We start from the raw sequence: 23,314 nt of genomic DNA, 5'->3' as shown, positions 1-23,314 counted from the left end.
AATAGGGACATCAGGGCTCAAACAACTCCTACTCATGCTAGTTGGTTTCATCTATTTACTATGGCAATGACAGGTCATGCAGAGGAAAGGGGTTCAACTACCACAGCATGTAGCAGTTGAATCGTTATTGTCCTAATGCAGTAAAAGAGAGCAGGAGAGAGAGAGTGGGATTGTATCAGAATGAACAAGGGGGTTTTGCTTGCCTGGCACTTCTGAAGATAGTATAGTTCTTCATCGGTGTCATCGAACTCATCGTCGCAACATCGTCTACTGAGAGGGGACAAATACCGGCAACACAGAAGGAAACACAATCAATGCAATGCACAATATGATGCATGATCATGACATGGAAAAATGAGTGTGTTGGGCTAATGCAACTACAAACAGGGTGGTTTGAGTCATTTTGAAACCCAAGGTTCAAGTTCAAACTCAAACTATGACTTTATAAAGCGCATTATCATGTTTTGACATAAACAGCGGGTTTAAGTTGCTTAAACATGCATGAAACCAGTGTAGATGGATAGATTGGATTTTTCTGGTCATTTTTCATATATAATTTATCTTTTTTGGAGTTACAGATAATTTTCTATGAATTTTAGATGTTTTGGGCATTTCCTAGAATTTTCTGAATTAAGTTTAATCCAGAAAATGACTTATTGCGTCAGCACTGCGTCACTGTGACGTCAGCTGGTCAACAGGGCCGGTCCAGGTCAAACCTGAGCAGTGGGGTCCACTGGTAAGTCACACAGTGCTGTCTGAGTCACAGACAGGTGGGGTCAGGTCAACAGGTGACGTGGCCAGGTCAAACTGACATGTGGGCCCTGTGGGGTTAGTTTAATCTAAACAAAACTAAACCAGGGTTAGTTAGGCAGTGGGGCCCGTTTGTAAGTGGCTCTAGTTGCTAAGGATGGGCCACGTCGACCTCACCGGAGTTCAGCCGCCGGCGACCACAGATCACGGTGGTGACGCTCGGAATCAAGCTGTAGGCCACGGTTTCGAGTGCGGTTTGTTTCTACGGCTTGCTGGCGCTCTTGCGCATCTAATGGTGGCGGCGGCAGCAGCTGGGATGGCCTAGATTGGCGGTGGCGGCGACTTGTGCGGTGGCCGGAGTTCGGGCAGGTGCGGGGATGTGGCTGCAGTGCCCGAGCGAGCAAACGGAGTGGCTAGGCAGCCTCCTGGAGGCGCCAGGAGCGTGTCAGTGCCCCTGGAGCGAGCAGGAGAGGCTCGAGAGCGCGGGCTCACCAGCCATGGCGGACGGCGGCTAGAGGAGGAATGCATTGACGGGGAGAGGGGTGAGAGATGCGGGGGCTCACAGCGAGTCCAGCAAAGGCAACGGCGAGGTCGGGGAAGTGTTGTGGCCGGCGAATCAACAACGATGGTGACGAAATAGGGCGGCGATGAAGACGATGGGGCCAGCACTCTGTTGCTCCTGGTGTTGCGTAGCTCAGCGGGGAGGTCGAGGACGACACGACGGAGCTCCTGGACCGCTCGAGAGGACGAGGGAGAGGCGATGGTCGCGGTGGTGCTCGTCGGTGGCGTCGGCGTGGTTCGGTGAGGTGGGGAACAGCGAGGGAGAGGGATCCAGGGAAGGGGGAAGAGCTCCAGGGGAAGAGAGGAAGGGATGGACGGCTTCGGGCGACTGCATGGCGTCTTCAGAGGAGTCGGGGCATAGGCAGGCATCATGGAGGTGGCGCAGCGAGCGTCGGGCACGCAGCTGCTTCTCCTCCTGGCAAGAGGAAGAAGACAGCGCTGCCCCTGGTGGGCTGGGCCTGTTGGCTGGGCTGCCAGCTGGGCCGGCCAGGTAAGTAGCCCAGGTGGGCTTCTTCTCTCTTTCTCTTTCTGTTTCAGTTTTCTATTTTTTTCAGTTTTGTTTTGATTTAGTAAAAATACTAAACCATTTGATAAAATGCTGAAAATAATTGTGGGCACTTATGAAATTATTTCCAACAGCCCTCAATAATTATCAGTATTATTTGGGCAATTAAAATATTTATAGGAATTAAATGCCCAAATGCAAATACTTAATGGATTAATTAAAAAATCCAGAGTGACCTAGAAAATGTGCACCATTTTTGGGAGAGGTTCTAAACCAATTCAAAAATGATGAACTTTTCTAAAAAGCATTCTGGGTTCATTGAAACTATTTATGGTTGACCCTATTTGATTTAATTTTGGTGCTAGGGTTTGTCATCCCCATTTCAAATTCTTTTGAATTTAAACATGATGCAGCATGAGGATCAAACAAGACAACAGGGACTGAGCTAGGGCTGTGACATTTTGTCACTTCTGTATTCATGATGTTCTGTAATGGTTTTTGACACACTTAATTATATATATGCACGCAAATGAACCGGCAATGGATGTACGGTGACGGACGCACCTCTGAGTACATTAAGGGTGTGCATAATTTTCTCGAAGTGGCTGAGGCAAACAAGCAGAATGGTTTTATGTGTTGTCCATGCCCTATTTGTGGGAATACGAAGTATTATTCTTACTCGAAAGCCCTTCACATACACCTGCTTGAGAAGGGTTTGATGCCACACTATAATGTTTGGACCAAGCATGGAGAAAGAGGGGTTATGATGGAAGACAACGAAGAAGAAGAGGATGATGACAACTATGTGCCCCCTGAATATAATGATGCTGCAACGGGGGAAGCTGAAGATCAAGAGAAACTAGACGATGTGCCCGATGATGATCTTCGCCGGGTCATTGTTGATGCGAAGAGACAACGCGAAAGTGAAAAGGAGAAGTTGAAGTTCGATCGCATGTTAGAGGATCACAAAAAAGGGTTGTACCCAAATTGCGAAGATGGCAACACAAAGCTCGGTACCACACTGGAATTGCTGCAGTGGAAGACAGACAATGGTGTATTCAACAACGGATTTGAGAAGCTACTGAAAATATTGAAGAAGAAGCTTCCAAAGGATAAAAAATTGCCCGACAGTACGTACGGAGCAAAGAAGTTTTTATGCCCTCTAGGATTGGAGGTGCAGAAGATACATGCATGCCCTAATGACTGAATCCTCTACCATGGTGCGTACGAGGATTTGAACGGATGCCCAGTATGTGATGCATTACGGTGTAAGATCGGACGAGATGACCCTGGTGATGTTGAGGGCGAGCGTCTAGGAAGAGGGTTCCTGCCAAGGTGATGTGGTATGCTCCTATAATACCACGGTTGAAACGTCTATTCAGAAACAAAGAGCATGCCAAGTTGATGTGATGGCACAAAGAGGACCGTAAGGAAGACGGGAAGTTGAGAGCATCCGCTTTCGGGTCGCGGTGGAGAAAAATCGAGAGAAAGTAGGGGGACTTTGCAGGTGACGCAAGGAATGTATGGTTTGGTTTAATCGTGGATGGCATTAATCCTTTAGGGGAGCAGAGCAGCAATCATAGCACCTGGCCGTGACTCTATGTATCTATAACCTTCCTCCTTGGCTGTGCATGAAGCAGAAGTTCATTATGATGCCAGTTCTCATCCAAGGCCCTAAGCAACCCAGCAACGACATTGATGTGTACCTAAGGCCATTAGTTGAAGAACTTTTACAGGTGTGGAATGGAAAAGGTGTACGTGTGTGGGATGAGCAAGACCAGCGGGAATTTGACCTACATGTGTTGCTGTTTGTAACCATCAATTATTGTCCTGCTCTCAGTAACCTTTCAGGACAGACAAACAAGGGATACCACGCATGCACGCACTGTTTAATTAACACCGAAAGTATATATATTTGGACAAATGCACGAAGAATGTGTACCTGGGGCATCATCGATTTCTTCCAACCAACCATCAATGTCGAAAGAAAGGCAAGCATTTCAAAGGCAAGGCAGATCACCGGAAGAAGCCCGTCGTCCGTACTGGTGATCACATACTTGCTATGGTCAATGATTTACAAGTAATCTTTGGAAAGGGTCCCGGCGGACTATTTGTTCCGAATGACGCTGAGGGACGCGTGCCCATGTGGAAGAAGAAATCTATATTTTGGGACGTATCCTATTGGAAAGACCTAGAGGTCTGCTCTGCAATCGACATATGCACGTGATGAAGAATCTTTGCATGAACCTGCTAGGCTTCTTGGGCGTGTATGGGAAGACAAAAGATACATCGGAGGCACGGGAGGACCAGCAACATGTGCACGAAAAAGACGACATGCCTCCAAAGTAGTATGATGGTCCTGCCAGCTACGCTCTTACCAAAGAAGAGAAGGAAATCTTCTTTAAATACCTGCTCAGTATGAAGGTCCCGTCTGGCTTCTCGTTGAATATAAAGGGAATAATAAATATGGCAGAGAAAAAGTTCCGGAACCTAGTCTCATGACTGCCACGTGATTATGACGCAACTGCTTCCGGTTGCATTGAGGGGGCTTCTACCAGAAAACGTTCGATTAGCCATTATGAAGCTATGTGCATTCCTCAATGCAATCTCTCAGAAGGTGATCGATCCAGAAATCCTACCAAGGTTAAGAAGTAATTTGGCGCAATGTCTTGTCAGTTTCGAGATGGTGTTCCCACCATCCTTCTTCAATATCATACGCATGTCCTAGTCCATCTAGTCGACGAGATTGTCATTCTGGGCCCTATATTTCTACACAATATGTTCCCCTTTGAGAGGTTCATGGGATTCTTAAAGAAATATGTTCGTAACTGCGCTAAGTCAGAAGGAAGCATCTCCACGAGCCATCAAACAGAGGAGGTCATTGGGTTTTGTGTTGACTTCATTCCTGACCTTAAGAAGATTGGTCTCCCTCAATCGCGATATGAGGGGAGACTGACTGGAAAAGGCATGCTAGGAGCGGACTCAATAATATGTAGGGATGGGCATTCTTGGTCTCAAGCACACTACACAGTTCTACAGAATTCTACCTTGGTGACCCCGTATGACCCACAGTACGGAATGACAATAGTGGATCTGAACAATCTTGGGTATACAGATGAACCATTCGTCCTGGCCAATGATGTGGCGTAGGTTTTCTATGTGAAGGACATGTCTACCAAACCGAGAAAAAGGAAATATAAGGAAGCGGATACATCATATGATGAGCCAAAGCGCCACATAGTTCTTTCAGGAAAAAGAGACATCGTGGGAGTGGAGGGCAAGACAGACATGTCTGAAGATTATGAAAAGTTTCATGAAATTCCTCCCTTCAAAGTCAAGGCTGACCCAAGCACCCTATTAAACGATGAAGATTATCCATGGTTATGGTGCAATAAGAAAAGGACACAAGCAAAGAAAAAGTGAAGACTATCACTGCAGTTATATGTGAAGAAATGAAATGCCTTTTGTAACAGATGGGTTTTCGTATGAAACCATGATACTTCGAAAGAGATTGTCCATTTTGTACACGAAGTGCATCCAGCTTTTGCCGTAACCCTCTCAACTTTTTAGAACATTCTATGTGAGTGAAATGATGATACCATGCCAACTTTCAACCTTTTCAGAGTTCATTTGAAGTGCTTTTCAATTTCATGGTCATTTAGCTCAAAAAAATCAGTAAATGCATGAAAAATACCAAATGAAGTCAAAAAGGGTTGAAAATTGATGATGTGGCTTTGAATGGTGCATTTTGAACACACAAAAAGTCTGGAGTTCAAATAAGTTTAAAAAATGAAATCCCTTTGTAACAGATGAGTTTTCGTCTGAAACCTTGATACTTCGAAAGAGATTGTCCATTTTGTACACGAAGTGCATCCAGTTTTTGCCATAACCCTCTCAACTTTTTAGAACATGCTATGTGGGTGAAATGTTGATACCATGCCAACTTTCAACCTTTTCAGAGTTTATTTGAAGTGTTTTTCAGTTTCAGGGTCATTTAGCTCAAAAATGAACTAATAGCAAAAAGAATGAACTAAAAAACTTTTATGAAACTCTAATAGCACAAAGAATGAACTAAAAATAATCAATTAAAATATTCTGTTATGATCAACTAAAACAAAACTATAATATTCTTCAATAGCAAAAAGAATCAGCTAAAAAGCTTTTATAAGACTCTAATTGCAAAAGGAATCAACTAAAAAGATTTTATAAACCTCTAGTATTTTTGAAAATTTAATAGCAAACTAAAATTTAGCAAAGTATTTTTGTTCAAAACATTAATAACAAAAAGAATTTTCATAAAGATTTTTTTGTTAGAACCTTTAATAGCAAACTAAAATAAAAAAAATTATTTTTGATTAAAATAGACATTTAAAATAACCTAAAAATTACCAAATTGGATATAATGATAAAACACAGTAATATTAAATAACAGGAAAAAGAATCACTTAAAAATCTATTTTTATAGTAAAGTTATTCATAAACTAGTGATTCACACAAATTTCAAAGAATTTAAATTTAAACTATTCAAATTTGAAAACTAATGGCACTATTAGAAAGTTTATAATTTTTGTGACCTAAAAGCAAAAAAGAATCACTGAAAAATTGTAAGTAGAAACAAAAGAAAATAAGTAAAGCAAAAAAAAAATGTCGCCTACTGGGCCACCACGGCCAGAATACGACTAGAAACCCAACCAGCTTGTTGGGCCAGGATTCAGGGCTGCAGCAGGCCCAGTAGGCCCAAAGGCATAGGAGTGTCAGATTAGGCTTGTAAGCCTGCAGTTGAGAGGAGCTCGAGAGGGTTGGCGCAGCAGCGCTTATAAACCACTCTCGAGCTCTCTCAGCTAGCAAGGTGGGACTAAAATTTGGCCCCGGGTAACACCAACAGAGAGGACCATCAAGGAAAACAAGGACATCTGTGCTGCCGAAGTGAGGGACCATTTTGCAAAGAAACCTCCACCTCCGAAGGAGATGGTAGATCCGGTGAAAGTGAAGCGCAATATCAATACCCTGAAGCGACCACCACCGCCTCCGCCGGATTCCAACTATGTCTGCTGTCTTAAAAAGACATATGAAGATGCGCGGCGGTCGAGAAGTACTTCCAGTGACGCGAGGTTAGCAGAATGAAGAAGTGGGAAAATTCCCCAGCTCGGCGAATAGGCGAACCAATCGTGCCCCCTGCTCAAGGTTTCTAGCGATATTGTCGCTAATCATCCGGGGATGGTGCCCGGTACTAATCCTGCTGATTACCTAAGCGATGATGTAGAGTTTGAAATAATGGTGGTGGACGAATTCAGATACCAGTATGGGCACCCTCTCGTCAAACCTGATCCTCCTCCTCTAACAACGATGATGCGAAGATTGCATGAATGGTACATGAAAACCTACAGCGAGTCTAGGAAGGATAGTTTGATGCTGAGAATTAAAGAGGAGCACGATCTCGTTGGAACTGAGTTGTTGCCTGTTGAATTTGACGAGTTGTTCCAGTTACACAATTAATTGGCCCTCGAAAAACAACTCGTGACTTGCTACTGTTTGTAAGTACTACTTCTGTAATTAAGTCTCTATATATAGCTCAGCTCTTTCATTGCATGTATATATAATTATCCTCGCTATATAATGCAGATTGAAGATCGTCAAATGTAGAAAATCACAAATCTATGACATTGGGTTCATTAACCCAAATGTCATACATGAATGGACGGTTAAAAATAGAGTCACAGATACCGAGGACAACTTGCTACAATCGTTGCTTAAAAATCAAAACAAAGAGAAATTTTCTTTCCTTACAACTTCAGGTGAGTGTTACTGTCTTGTGCATATTTGGTTTCCCTTACTCGAGGTTACAGTAATATAATTGATGAGTTATGCATGCGTGTGCAGCTTCCACTTTATTCTGCTAGAGATTAAGCTTGACCGAGGAGTAGTAACTGTCTTAGACTCGAGATGAAAAGATCTGCAAGACTATGCAGACATGATTGAAATGCTCCAGAAGTAAGTTCAACCGATCATTATCGCACCATATCGATAACTTTGTTCATTTCCTGATATCAAGTAATTATTTTCTTTGTCTGGCAGGGTTTGGAAAGAGTTCACCGGAATTGTTCTGAGACTGACGAGGAGCTGCAATTTACACACCCGAAAGTAAGTACTACTAGCTAGCTTCGCGCATCTCCCAGTGATTCTAGTTTCATCAATACCATTTATCATGCTTGATTATCAGTTTGATTGAACTCTATTTCACGTAGTGCTTGTGGCAGGAAGTTGGGAATATTTTTTGTGGATACTACGTTTGCGAGTTCATCTACAGCGCGACCTCTCAGCAGGGCTACTCTGAAAAATAATATCAAGTATGTAAACAATAATATTCACAATTTTATTTTATTACCATCATTTGTGTTGAGTTTCATTCATATATATGTATTGACCCCCTTCTTTAAATTAGATCTGGCCGGATTCTTTCTTAACCACGTCATACATAAAACCGGAGAATACCATGTGTAAATTGACCTTAGATGTTAGGGAATGTAAGAGATCTTATATTGTAGAAAGAGATATACGAAAACTTGTTGTTCCACCAATCTCTTGGAGAAAGAGAGATCACTCCTCTTTGTATATATTCATGATGATCTTGTGTAATTAATGATTCCTTCATTTGCTTACTAGCTAGCGTGTCGAGTTCTCTTTATATGTATAATAGTTAGCGTTGACCAAGCACGGAGAAAGAGAGGACACTTCTCTCTATTACTAGCTAACACAATATATAGAACCCCTAAATTAACCCTCCCAACTCCCTCTTTACCACAAAAAAATAAACAAACTGCCATTGTCGGTGCCGCGGCAGCTCCATGGTTCACACCACCGAAACGTTTAAACTACCATCGTCGGCGACAGGATTCACAAACGACACTGGTACGGTGGCCACAAACATCTCAAGTCTCAACGCATGTGCAAGGAATGCAAGTAACGAGCTAAAGCACTGCACCGAACAAGGTGGTAGGCGCCATAAGTACGGACTCGAACATAACCAATTTACAACACCTTCTAGGTTATCACTGCCACTTTGCCGGTTCAAGAGCCACTTCTCAAAACTTCCTCTGTACACGGGCTCACAAATAGATCATATGGTGGTTCAAACTTACAGCGGTTACAGAATGCGCCCTATCATGTCACTTGTGGGTCATCATCACCGAGTTGATTACATGCATCATTAAGCGGATGTTGTTCGCTTCCAGTGGGGTGGTTCCTGGCACCGACTGTTGGCGGGCCAAGACGCCATAGACTTGCTCAAATATTGGCCTCACATGCGCTGCAATCATCTGATGGGTTGGTTGGATTGCCATGGCGACCGCTGTCATCCATTGAAGCTTCAGGGGTGTGTCGTTGGTTATGTCGCATGCCAGTTGCTGGAAAAGGGCCAGAAGGACCCCTTGGTTCAGAGGAACGGGGTTCAGTCTACACAACCCTTGCAAATCAACCTGCCAGAAACGGAATCAGGTATCCACACTTACACATATATGCTAGTTAAAAGGTCACATAGCCTGATGAAAGTGTTTCTCCGTGGTGTAACGAAAGCATGGGTTCGTGAGATTGACTAACTATGAGATGCAAGTTTGTATGTCTATGATTTGCTCAAGAAAATGGGGAATACCTGAGAGCACAACCAAGATACCATGGAGACGTCACTTCTTTGAAGAGCCATCGTAAACGCCTCATCGAATTTTTGCTCAGATAATAATCTCGTTAGCTCCTTCATCGGGTCCAGTGGAACATCAGCCTAAAACAGCAATTACAACCAGTAAACCAAATGCTTGATGTTTTCAATATTCAGAAAACACACAAATGAACTGTGGTGGGCTGGGGGGTTAAGACTACATCCCACGTATTCAATCATACAGAAGGCCAAGGATGGAAACAGTCTGATAGAGCAAATAGGTAGACCCCCTAGAGAGTGGAAAATTTAGTATTTAGTACCTCGGGGAGATTAGGTATTGGTCCGTTGATGGGCTGCAATGCACTAGTATTATGTGATATTGGGTTCCCTGATGCAACTAGTGCCAAAAGCTTGCGCTGGCCATCAAGTAACTCTGATGTAAGACCCTGGGTAATTGATGATGCTGAATTGATTGTTTCCTGAAAAAAATCAAATGAGAATGAAAGTATGAGCATTACTCAGCATATGGGAAAACTGTATAATATATCCAGCTTGTGTCTTCATATTTATGGCCTCTGGCACTGCATGTAATAAGAACAAAATGAAAGACTTGCAAGCCTACCCTTAAAGTCTGTGCCAATGGACTATGTGCTGCTGCAACCTGCTGCTGGATAGCAGTACCATGCTCGGACATGCCCTTCTGGAATGCACCATCCACTTGCTCAAACATTGTCTTACAAGATTGTTCAAATGCTGGGATAATTGATGACTCAAAGCTTGACCGTAAAGCATCCTGCAGGGCCCAGATTAAGAAGCAATAAATCAATGCTGACAAAATGATCATCCATGGTAATAACCCAATCCAGATATGTAGTGAGCTGCTTGGTGACCCAATGGAATCTCATTTTGTATGTACAGTTATAGAAGTTGGGGTTGGATATGCAAGATTTTGTTTGGTTGCCAAAATAGTAAATTACAAGGTGCTTGGCTGACTAAATTAGCATGGTACAGTATTCGGAGTGAATGGATGTGTGCCTACGAGATATGCCCATGCTACATGGCACTATGCGACAAATCTGCTCACAAAATACAATGTTTCATTATCTTATTCTTATACATCACCTACCCATATGATCTTCCTAAAGAACACCTAAAAACAACTCCAACGAGCACAATCCCATGCAAGGATAGGTTCGTTCCAGCAGCCATTCAATTCTAAATATGTAATGCGCACGAAACATAATAACTGTGAAAAAACAAATCAAGTTGGCACAAACAAATCACGCTTACCATGTTCCATTTGGAATTAAGAGCTTTGCTGCTAATGATCTACAAGGACTATATAAGCGCCAAAGATACATACCTGAAGTGCCTGCTTGGCAGATGTATGGAACTGTGTTTGGATCTGCTTAGCAACAGTAGCTTCAAGTTTCGTACTTATGGACTTATCCAGCTGATTCGCAACCTTTTCCCCGAGAACTTTCTGAAACGGAAAAATTGATGAGAAATATGAGGGAAATCACAATACAGGGAACAACAAGAATAGCCCCAACCTGAAGCGAATCCGAAACAGCAGAAGACAAGGACTTCTCAATGATAGGTGTTGTTGTTCGTGCAATGGTGGGTCCCAACAACGATATTTCTCTCTTTAGTGATTTCTCCAGTATAGCAGGAATGTCCTTGTTTACAGAAGTTGTGATTAGAGTAGAAATCTGCTGCATTCGCTCTCTTTCAACCTTTTCATGCCTTGCATTTTCCTCCTGGATACGAGCCCACATGGCATCAACGTTAGCCTTTATGGACTTCTCAATATTACGCCCGAGTGATGTCTCGATCCTTTTGCCCTCCTTTGCAATAGGAGCAGACACAATTGCGTTCAGCTGCTTTTGCATGTCAGTATGCATTGCCATAAGCTGCAATGACACAAGCATTGTCAATATCGTAATGCCTTGCATCAGAACTAAAATTTAAGACTGTCTTTGTGCAAGATAAATTGTGTCATGCTTCCATGGCATCAAGTAACAAAAAATACTTTCATATTATGGAACAACATGAACACAAGAATAGTTCAGAAATTATAGCAAACTAGGACAGTGCAATCAAGATTAGAGATTAATATGATGCACAGTCGCTTGCTTGGAAACTAATCCCTCAATTCCAAATTACTTGGAAGTTCTAGCTTTGTCCTAAGTCAAACTTTTTAAAATTTCACCAAGACTACAGAAAAAATATACGAGCATCTACAGCACCAATAAGTTTCATTAAATTTGCCTTAAAATATATTTCATACTCTATATTTGACTTTGTAAATATTAGCACATTTTTCTATATACTTGGTCAAACTTAATAAAGTTACTTAGGACGAAGCTAGAAGCTCAATTAATTTGGAAGGGAGGGAGTAGAATTTTCACTATACAACCAGGATGTTTTACAACATTTTTTTTCCGGGTGATTTACACCATTAACTGTATGCTGCTGTATTCAAGCAACATGCATTGGCATTGTCCAAAGGCATTTTAACAAGCAGTTAGAGAGCAGCAGTCCTCAGAAGTAGATCAGCCCATGATCTATTTCCAACTCTAAAGTTCAATATGCGGATCAGGAATGATGCACAATGCACAATCACAGGTTAGAATCTCAATTTCAGGCTTATTACTTGACCTGAAACACACATACTTATTCCGGCTCACATGAAGGAACTGGCATTTCCTTTTACGTAATGGTGAGTGACAATTTCATTCTTGTAACTAAACAAAAGCCAAGCTGACACCTAGGTTCCAGCTGTTTTAATTACTTCAACCATCAAAACAAAGGGGATGAACTGATATATCGGCTTTAAATTTTGATCAACCACAACTCAATTTATCTAACAAATGTTCATGTTTAACTGGGCTGCAGTCTTAGCACATTTTCTAGCAACTATTTCGATGTAAATCATTTGAAGTCTACCAGCATCGAATAATGTCAGACAAGTTTCAGCACTAAGGGAGAGAAACTTCTATTGTAATCACCTGTTGCAATGTTCCTTGAATGGCAGCTACTTGCGGGACAGAATCAATGGCAGGGTTTGTATTGCTTGGATGTTCATGTGATGAATCAGTAGAGTTGAAAGTGCTTGTAATAGGAGACATCTGCCCAGAAACCTGAGGATGCAGAACTTTCTCCTCTTTGGTAGCTGAGGGTAACTGCAAGTTCCTTGACGAAGAGCCATTGATGTTTTCAGTAGCTTCAGCTGTTCTTCTTGGAAGATTTTCATCCCGAGCACCAGAATGTTGTTTCAGAAGTGTGGGGTCTGATCTCTGTGAATCTTCCACACTGTACTTGTCAGTTGTTACCGAGCGTTCACTAATTGTCTGTACAGTTTGCTCTGAAGACATGTTAACTCTCTCCATTTTCTCTTGAACAATTTGGGTCTCCTTAACATCCTCAAATCCAATATTTTGATCTGCTTTTTCCTCAACCACAAGTTTTGACTCCATTTCTACATTCTGTGGGCTGCCATTAGCAGTCGATTCAGCAGATGGGAGCACACCTGAAATAATTTCAGATGGGGTAATCAAGTGTGTGGCATTCACTCCGACCTTAAACGTGGGATGAGGATCTGAAACTGTACCATCAACATGGCCACCTCTTGGCTCTTCATTCCCAAAGCAATCCTTCCTATCAAATGCTCCTTGCCCACTTGTACCATCAGAATCCATCCTTTTCTTTGAATAATCAAAAGATGACTTGTCCCCATCATGATCACCAAGAGATGGACCTCTTGAAGCATCTCTTCTCAAGACAGCTTCTGCATAAGATCCAGCATTATCCAAGTTTGATGAAGGAGTTGGGGATGAAACATGAGTAGCAGTATCAGCTTCTGTGTACACAGACAATGGGGATGAAATTTTAATACCAACATCAAGAGTGTTAATTAACTGAAGCAATAGGGTGTTAAGTTACTATTGTGTTACCTGTTCCCTGATGATCACTCAGTGGTTTAGTTTCTGTCGATGGCTCCACTGATGCTACTTCTAGAGGTCTCTCATATACATGGGAAATAGCCAGATCCCTACCAAGCCCAGCGTTATCAGCTGTAGGAGGCAAACAGAGTGATAACTCCAATCCATACTGCTGGATAGCCATTGTCTGGACACAATAGACTTGTACTACATGTTCACCATCAGGCTGGCTTTCATGTGTTCCCGTCAGACTTAAAATAGGCATTGCAACTGTGAAATCTGCTATATAGTCCAGACGAGTAGAAGCAGGATCTGGACCATACTCAACATGGATAGCATATATAGCGTTCTTTTTGGCATTCGCAAGCAAAATAAGGCTAGCTTGTGGCAACACTGCTACTTGGTTGAAAAATGCTTCCTCAAACCTATTTTCCAGAGAACTCACAAGTTCCAGAGTTTGAGTGCATCTCCAAGTCTCAGATTCACTTGGCAACAACCAACCTTCCTTATCAGAGGAAGCCCAGATTTTTACTTCTCGGTTGAGAGGCCCCTGCGATATTTCACAAAAGTTAACACCATGAAAGAATTATGCTAAATGAAGGCATATGCAAGATTAATTTCCAAGTTTGCAAGAGTGTCCATGCATTGTTTATCGTAACGACATACTGATAACAGGAAAACCTATGTAAACTATAATTAGGAAACAGTGATCCTTTCTGCACTATTTAACTCCAGTTTTCAGGCACTGCCATGATGTTTAAGCATGGTGAGACTTCAACCAATCCTATATGAACTGGGCAACTGTGTTGTGGTTATTCATTGTTTACAGAATAACATGCTGCTGAGGGTGATTAAAGATGACAGCAAATATAGTTAGAGTGTGAAAAAGTAGAAGAATGCATACCGCTGTAACGAGATTTATATGATTTGGTTGCTCTGGTGCTGTAAGGAAAGAAACCGAATAAACAGCTTTACCATCATGCGGTTTCATCACAGATAAAGGCACTGTCCTGCGATCATCCCAGATTTTTACCTGCCAAAATAAACAGTACACATTATAAACTGCATCTACAGATTCAGAGAGTATCTTTTGGTCACATGGTGCCAACAAAAGAACAGGTAGGTTATTCCCAGATCACCCATCACAAAAGAAGAAACTTCTACGAGAATGGCATTTTGCCCATGTCTAGCAGGATAACAAAAATTAACTGAACTAAGATCAGCAGTCCTAGCATGCATTAGTTGCATACAGCTCAAAGTGGAGCTGGACAGCATATTCAAACATTTTAGACACTATCAATTAAATCGAAACAAATCTGAACTTGAATGTTCAATGGAACTGAAGTTTAAGCGGGATGTTCACGATCATTTGCTTTGCCAACCATTTATTTCCTGTGCTATTGCCTATCATGAAGTAAAGGTTTCTTAACCAATAACAGGATATCTTGTACAAACCGTGCCATCTTTTGATGCTGAAGCCAGACGGGTAGTCATCCATTGAGATAAGGACAGATCTGTGACATCCCCGTCATGTTTACCGACCAAGTGCACACCATCAATGAGCTTATCAAGTGAACATTTAAGAGGCTCTTCTTTACTGAAGTCTCTTCCTCTTCCCACTTTTGTTGTGTCTATTTTTAAGACACAGTTCCCTATTCCAACAAACAGAATTTCCTGCAAGATGAGTGCATAAATCATTAACAGAAAACCAGTCAAGACACAGAAAGCAACAGGTGGTATAGATGAGGCTCTACTTGCTTATGGGAGTGCCAACATATTCTTGGATGGTAAGTTCCAGCATCTCCTACTATCTGGATGGCCATTTCAATCTTTCCTGTGATTTGTGGTTTATTTTCCTCATCGGGTCCCTCGTCAATCTTCCATACATATATACGCCCATCTACGCTTGCACTGTCGAGAAGCAAAACAAAATATTAATTTGTGTGAAAGAGAAGGGTTAGTGATGAAACCAGCTATGGTGTGCAATAACTGGAGGGCACTACACCCTTCTGTCAGGTGAGCACCATCCAATAAAATGATGGCACAGTAGCAAAGGTACCCAACAGAGCTACCCTAAAATTATAAGAAAAGGCATCCAGAAGGTCCCATATATAGATAGAAGTACCTTGCTAAACGATGGACATCTTCTGCAAAGAAAGCCATGTCCGTCACCCTCTGCAGCAAACAAAATAAGGCCACGCTAAATTTTATAAAGAAATGCACCTTCATGCGAACTAAAATCAACATTACCTCGTGAAACAAGACAAATACAGAACTAATAAAAAATTGGCGCTGAAAATTAGATATGTACAACTCATATTATATAAGTACGATAACCGATGACAAATGGACCCCGTCCCGTCAGTATGAGAAAGAAGAATTAATTCCAGTGGACTATAAATATGACTAGTCATTAATAACCTGAACCTGGCTTATGCAGCAAGCATATTAGCTATTCCCTTTGGATTTCTGCTGCACGTAGCACCATATTATTTCAGTTGACAACATAACCTTTCAATAAATATTCCACCCATATTTAGTTAATAGTTAGTAGTCAAGACCTCAGACTGGAATACGACTGTCATCATATGCAATATAAGAGTCCAGATTTGCTGCCCCCGGTACGTAGGGAACAACACTAGATCCAGCGCGAGTTCGTACTTTGAGATTGCATGTTTTGTGTATATACACCATGCAACACTTCACTTTTTCAGGTGAACTAATCTGTATCTAGTTTATACCAATCAATTTCCATGCATCATCATTGGAAATGAATTTATGATTGAGGCATAATCTACACCATAGCATCACACCGTTTCCTCGCCACACAAATTAATGCTTATAGGGAGCTCATGCATAGAGCAACAAATCTGCACTAACATCACGGGCTCCAACAAGGCACTTGAGCATATAAACTACTCAACAGCAAAAAGTTATTGGTACGATCAGTCTACAGAAGACATACCTGTGTGTGCCCACGAAGGAGCGAGCGGAGTGCGGTGTTGATGTTGAGCACGCGGATGTTGCCAAGCTTGAGGCCGTACACGATGTACGTTCGGTTTACAGCGATCTGCCGGCCCAGCACCAACCCCGGGTCCGAGGTGTACTTGGTGATGGGCGTCACTTCCAGCTGTGGTGGCTGCGCCTCCCCTGGCAGCCGCGAGTCCACGTCGTGCACGGCCCTGTCCCCCGGTCCCAGCAGCCTGCCCCGGGGCATCTTGCTGCTTGTGCTTGTCATCCTCGCCGGCGGTGCTGACGGCATCGCTGGCAGCGGCGCCACCGGGCCGCCAGAGAACTCCGATGACGTAGGCGGCATGGACACCACGGACTCGAGATGGGTGGGCGCGGTGTTGCCCAGCAGCTGCATGAGCCGAGCTCCCGGATTGGGCCCGGGGCTGTGGTTAGGGATAGGGTTTGCGGCGGGGTTAGGGTTCGCGAAGGCGGCGACGGGGAGGTGGACGGCGTTGGGGTCGGTGGGGTAATTGAGGTACGGGTTGCGGTGGAAGGGCGGGGTGGCGGGCGGGTAGGAGTAGGGGCCCGGCGGCCCGGTGGCCATCGGCGCGCCGGGCGGGGCGCCCGGGAAGATGCCAGTGGGGGTCGGCACGGTTGTGAGGTGGTTAGGGTTTGGGGGAGGCTTGAAGAGCCTGCTGAGCTCGAAGGGGACGTTGGGGTTGGGATTAGGGTTTCCGGAGGGCGACGCCATGGGAGGCCGCTCGAGGGCGAGGTGGATCTGTAGTTGCAGTGGGGTTGAGACGAGGAAGGGGATGGAGGAGGAAGACGTAGAGAAGGGAGGAGGCAGAGGAGGAAGACAGAGGATGCTCCCCTGGTTTTTGCGGTTTGAGGATTTTGGGAGCAATGGCAGCTGTCACTGGCCACCTCTTATGATGATCAGATTAAGGTGAAGTTTAAACGAATGTATGTTTAAGTTTATTTAAGATTAAACGAATGCAAATTTCTGAAAAAATAGCCAAAGAGGGAATAATGTGTTCTCAAACGTGGATTAAGGCAGCGAACTGAGCGTAGCTCAGATGATTAGTTTTCTTGTGGTCGTGGAACCAGTCCACTAGGATTTATGTCCTGGACTTAGCATTGTTGCTTGTATTTTTCTTGCATTTAGGAATTGTTCGGCAATCCGCCGGCTCCACGAAATCTCAGAATCTGTGGAGCAGCTATTTCCCTACTCCATGATTTTCAACTACAACTCCATCGGCTCCGCGAAATAACAGAATATGTGGAGCAGTTGTTTCTCCGCTCCATGATTTTCAACTACAACTCCGCCTGTAGCTGTTTCCCCGCTCCACGATTTTCAACTACAACTCTGTCTGCTCCGGAAGCTGGGTTGTGGAGCGGAGGGACTCCGAACAGGCCTTTAGTTTAGGCTTTTCGACGATGTTTGTGCAGTGAGAGGAGACGTTCCGTTAACTACGAAGGTGCCTGTGATGGCTTCATCAATCTCAAAATATTGTGTTGGCTCAGTATCTCGGAGGTGCTCATAGGGATAGAATATGTGTGCACGTATTTGTAGGGATGAATGTATGCGCATGTATATGGTCATCTGCATTTAAAAAGGTTAATTAAAGCATAAGAATGGCTATTTTGACCTTGCCACAAGGTTATTATAGTTTTTACAAAGATTTATCTCACAACAAATAATAACATGCTTTTAGATATGTCACAAAGAAAATTATCTGTCGGCCTTCTGGGAACGGCGGTACCCAAACTTGCCTGTCTGGGGCCTGCGGCGTGGCTCAAGGGGTGGCCCAGCACGACTCATCTTCGTCAACACATGCTCAAGACCCTCGCGAGGGGCCAAGCCTCGCGGGGCGGACGACAGGAGACTTCCTCAGGCACGGCCTCGTCAGGCTGGCTCGTGAGGAGGCGGAGAGATCAAGGCGGGGTACCTCGCGAGGTGCCCGTGACGCAAGCCATGACGACCAAGGCCAGGCGGGCGCCAGGCAGGCGCCGGCCTGCGCAGAGTCCTTGTTTCCTCTTTGGTGCAAAGGGGGCAAGCGCAGGCGAGGGTATCAAGCAAAGGCAACCATTTCAGTGCAACAAGATCAAGACCAGCAGGACGGCAGGACGAAGGTTATCGTGGAGCCCAGGTCGGCGTCATCGTCAGGGTCTTTGGCGGACGAGGACCAAGTTTAGTCAGGATAAGTGTACTACATGTTCCCCTTCAAAATGGCCAATTGTTGGCGCCCTTCCCGCTCAATATTTGGGAAGAGGCCCGGGGCCTTCGCCTATAAATAGGATTAGCCACCCACAGGGTAGAGGGATCAGAAATCGGATCCACATCTGAGACATAGAGAGAGAGAAAGAGAGGCGACTGAACTCCCCTAGCAGTTCATCGTCCCAGCCAAGAACAGACCCTCGCGAGGCTGTTCTTCCCTTGTACTGTTCCTCACCAGCCCCTGAGGCAATCCACACACCACAAACTGGAGTAGAGTATTACACCACAATGGTGGCCTGAACCAGTATAAATCTCGTGTCCCTTGTGTTGTTCTTCGTGTAGTTTTAGATCCTGGCGAGGCGGTGAGACATGGGTAGGCTGGAGGTGTGATCTCCGCGCGCACCCCAGTGTTCGAATCTTGAGGGTCTGTCGGAACCCTAAATCCGACATTTGGCGCGCCAGGTAGGGGTGCGCCGGAATCTGCCTTCCGTCGCCTCGTGTTTCGCCGCCCGTCGCATCATCGTCATCATGTCCAGCGACCCAACGGGCAATCCTTATCCCTGGGCGACCTGGCCCGCCCACACAGAGCCGCCTGCCCAGGGCGACCTCAACCCCGTGCCCCAGGCAGCCCGCGGTCCGCAGGGCACTGCGGGCCGCGGGCGACGCGGTTAGACAACACCAGCTCTCACGCCGCGGCAGGTGCGGTCGGCAGCCAGGGCCTCGAGCCATGCCGCGGCCACGGCGTCGTACTCACGGCGAGAGCAGGCGAACTCAAGGGCTGCGCTCACGGTAGCTCGAGAGCTACTGCAATGCAGGCTGCTAGAGGGCGGCCGCGATGTGCTACTGGAGCGGGTGGCAGAGCTCCTGGGCTTCGCCGCCTCGGGGGCTCACCCCTTCTGCACCTAGCTACCGTCTCAGGCCCAAGGCGGATCGCACGAAGGCCCCACACGCGCCCGCACAGCACCAAGCGGATTCTAGGGCCACCCCAACGCCAACCTGGCCGTCAGCGCCTGGCCACCAATGGTGCCGCCTCCGCCTCCGACCAGCGAAGGGGGATCCACCACAACCCACGGTCCTGGTGAGCCATCGCGCTACCACTCCCAGGTTGGCACCATGAGCAGAACTGCGTGGCACATGGGGCACTACGGCGAGGCATTTGGGGCGGCGGCCCCGGAGGCGTATGTGCCCCACATGATGGATCAAGGACACGCGCAGGAGGAAGACCATGGCCAGTTCCTCGGCCCAGGCTGGGAGAAGAAACGCCCGAGGCTGAGCCCTTTCAGGAGCCCAGGGAAGGCCCCGTCGACCGCGCCGGAGGCAGCGACTATCGGGTACCGCTCATCCCTCAGGAACAGGCATACGCTAACCATGGATTGCAGGAGGTACAGGTCGTCGCAGCGGGTGGCTGCCCCAATCCAGCAGCTCCCCACCCCTCAGGAGGAGGGCACCGGGGGCTGCAGAAGAGGGGCTGAGATCCGGCCTCGCCCACGCGGCGCTCAGAGCAAGTCGTCCTCAGGAGGTAGGCCCTCTGCTGGGGAGGTGCCCCAGGGCCTACCCCTGGTAGAGGACCCGTGGTCGTCGGGGGAACCGCTGGCGACCGCTCTATCCCATCGATGGCGTCCTCGGTCTCCGGCCGTCGTCGATGGCAATAGAGTGTGGCGCAAGGCGGGGCCCTCGTCTGGCGATATGAAGCAAGGCCGGTACCTGTGAAGAAGGCCTAGTGCCTGTGAAACTCGTCGCCCCGTGACACTCTCACGTAATAATGAGTGGGGCTGTACACGCCCCGGAGTCTCCGGAGAGCCGCCCTCAGGCCTTGGGGGCTCCCGCCCACGCCCAATGGCAGCACTTAGCTCCGCGCTGGTGAGAAGACGTCGAAGACTAGACTAGGTGTCGGACGCGGCTTTTTCTGCTTTCCTTGCTTTTCCCCTTGGTTGTTGCTTTTCCATGTTCGGATTTAAGTTGGATTTGAGCTTGAGACTTGCGTGTGTTCGGGGGAAGGGGTGTTTAGTCTCGTTCGAGCAATCTCTCGCGTTCTGGTCACCGCTTTGCGTCCATCCGCCCTCAGCCGCCTCCCCTCGTGAGCCCCTCGCGAGCCGGGCTAGGCCCAGCATGCGCGCAGCCCAGACTGATGTCGCCACGCCCTCTCAGGAGGTTCTCCTTGCAAGTTCAACAGGCTCGTTCAGGAGACACTTAGGACACCACGGTCCTCCGCAGGCTAGCTCAGAGCCCACGCGGGTCAAAGGTAAACAAGCTAGTCGGCTCGCCATGAACCAGCCGCCTGGCACAGGCACACGTGTGATATCATGTCTACAAATACGCTAACTGCAAGTTTTTACATGAGGCCCCCCCCTCCTAAAATGCTCTTACAACCTCCTGGGCCAAGCCCAAACTCTCTCTACGCAGGGTAAAAGCAGGAACTACACACGGTCAATCGGATAAATCCCCCAATGCATCCTCGGGGACACCTCCGGAATCGCCACTGGCGTCGCTGGCCTCGTCGTCGCCTTCTACACCGTCGTCACCGGCACCTGGGCCATTCACCACTCCGCCCCCATCAGCAGCTACGACCACCCCGTCATCATCAGCGGTGAAGGCCCTAACAAGGGCGTCCACGTTGTCTTCCACCCAACTCGCCAGATTGTCCCGGATCGCCAGGGGTACCGGTGCGATGGCGGCATCAAAGTCGAAGTGGGGGTCCATGTTCTGAAGATGACTGAAGACACGAGAAAAAGCACACCCAAGTAGGGCACGACTCCTCTCCTCCACCAACCTGTCGGCTATGCCCGAACGAACCTCCAGCTGCGTCACCACATCGGTGAAGAACTGAAGGTTACCAGCATAGTTAACCATATGAGGCTCCCCAACGGCTGCCTCACAGATGATACCCAACGCCGTGTTAGCTCTTTCCCGGAGCTCGCGGAGCATGGGGCTGTGCACGTGCTCCAGGGTCTGCCGCTGGCGTATCTCGTCTTTGTTCCGCCGTGCAACGGCCTCAGCCGCATCCACCCTTTGGTGGAGAAGAAGCACCTCGGCGCGGGAGGAAGCCAGTTCCGCCTGTGCCGCACCGAGGGCGGCCCCGGTAGCGTCCGCATGCCGCATCACTTCATCCAGCTTGGCCTTCAGGGCGGCGGTCCTGCCCTCTGCTTCGACCTTGATCAACTCCAGCCTTTCCTCGAACTCGCGCTCGAGGTTCGAGGGGCCGCCGCCACCCGGCGATCAACCTCTTCTGAGGCTTGGGCTTCCCTCGCGGCAGCATCATCCTCCGCCTGCGCCACCAGGCGCTCCCTCGTCTCCAATCGCTCGAGTTCCAGGGTGCGCTCGGTGGCCTCCAGCGTCAGTGCGTCCTCACGTTTCTGAAGCTCTGCCCGATCGACCGAGCCCCCCTCCATCGACGCAAGGGATGCCTTACGCAACTCCACCTGTTGCTCCAGGGAGCTACTCCAGGCCCGGAGCTCCCACGCCCACTCTTCTGCGACCCTGCGCTGCTGGTCAGCCTCCTGAGCCTCCAAGACGGCCCGGGAGCAGGCCTCCCGAGAAGCTGCCAGCGACACCTCGGCCTTCTCATTGTCGAGGTCACGCTGGTGGCGCGCAAGAGAAACGACCACCTTCAGCTTGCGCCTCTCCTCAGCTAGGCGCAGGCCCTCAGCCTCAAGACATGCGTCCTCGTCAGCGAGCTCTACACCAAGATGGCTCACCGCGTCCGCCGCCCTCCGGAGGAACCCTTGGCGGAGGGCGCCGCGCTCCCGAGCGCGCTCGAGCACGTCTTCCGCATCACCTTCCGCCTCGGGCGCGCGGGGAGGGCCATGGACCAGCACGCCCCCTCTGGGCAGGGGGCTAGGGCCTGGCGCCCTCGCGATGGCCGGACGCGCCTCGCCAGAAGCCTGGCCCGGAACTGGCTCGCCCTCCAAGGAAGATCATAAGGCTGACCTCAGCCAGTCGCCATCCACAACCAGTCAAAGAGCCCAGGGCAGGCTGGCTATGCCCCAGGAGGGCTCGCGAAGGATGGTCGCGAGGTGCGCATAATCAGGACGCATCACATGATGGCCTGCCTCTCCAACCGGCCACACCGCAAGGGCAGTGCTGGAGCTCGGGGCACTTGGGGAAGGTGGAGAGGGCGAGGCCTGGAGGGATGGCTCCTCATCCATCTCCGTGAACTTGGCAGGAAGGGCCCTGCAGGGCAATGATCAGTTCAAGCAGCAGGAAAGTAAGGAGCAGAGAAAGGGAAAGGCTTACTCATCAGTGGCGAAGTACTTCCTGCGCTTCAATAGGCGGCAAGGGTAATCATCACCCAAGGCCTCCCTTCTCTCTCGGAGAGCCTCAAAGTCCACGCGGAAGCGGCCCAGGAGCTCGGCGCAAGGGTCAGCCTGCAATGAGGAAGAAGCGCCAATATGACCGGCGTCGGGGGCATCGCCCTGGCACACGCCGCCGGATGCCGCACCATTCAGAGTGGCCGGGGCCTCGGGGGCCTCTGCCACGGGAGCCGCAGGCCACGGCTCGATACCTTCAGCCATCACAGGGCGGGCCTCGGGAGCTGCCGCCTCAGGAGTACCGCGTGGCGTCGCCGTCCCGACGGTGGCCCCCTCAGCCCCCGACGCCCTTTGCCTCCCAGCTCCACCACTCGAGGAAGGACCGTCGTGGGCAACCGGAAGGGCAACCACCAGAACTGGGTTCTCGCGAGGTCCCCTGAGGCCCGCAGGGCGCAGCCCCCATTCGTCGAAGTTGGGTATCTGCTT

At 47.6% G+C, this 23,314-nt stretch overlaps 1 protein-coding gene across 2 annotated transcripts; it reads right to left on the bottom strand.

Annotated features, from left to right (window-relative positions):
• Positions 1-8,706: 8,706 nt before the first annotated feature.
• LOC119337031 (enhancer of mRNA-decapping protein 4-like) lies at positions 8,707-17,263 on the bottom strand. 2 transcript variants are annotated; one of them, XM_037609133.1, is made up of 14 exons: positions 16,377-17,263; positions 15,537-15,586; positions 15,166-15,322; positions 14,867-15,085; positions 14,316-14,444; positions 13,424-13,961; positions 13,081-13,329; positions 12,479-12,999; positions 11,021-11,380; positions 10,831-10,950; positions 10,090-10,260; positions 9,788-9,946; positions 9,465-9,590; positions 8,707-9,291 (listed from the first exon to the last, which is right to left on the bottom strand). In XM_037609133.1, exons 1-14 carry the CDS (start codon positions 17,112-17,114, stop codon positions 8,983-8,985), a joined length of 3,846 nt encoding a protein of 1,281 aa, XP_037465030.1. In that variant the 5' UTR covers positions 17,115-17,263; the 3' UTR covers positions 8,707-8,982. The 2 variants fall into 2 exon arrangements, with proteins under 2 accessions (XP_037465030.1, XP_037465029.1); XM_037609132.1 differs by having other exon boundaries at positions 12,479-13,329.
• Positions 17,264-23,314: the final 6,051 nt, after the last annotated feature.

The sequence above is a fragment of the Triticum dicoccoides genome, chromosome 7B (assembly GCF_002162155.2).
Source record: "Triticum dicoccoides isolate Atlit2015 ecotype Zavitan chromosome 7B, WEW_v2.0, whole genome shotgun sequence".
NCBI lineage: Eukaryota > Viridiplantae > Streptophyta > Magnoliopsida > Poales > Poaceae > Triticum > Triticum dicoccoides.
Note: the sequence above shows the minus strand (reverse complement) of the source record. Positions and strands in the feature narration are given on the sequence as shown.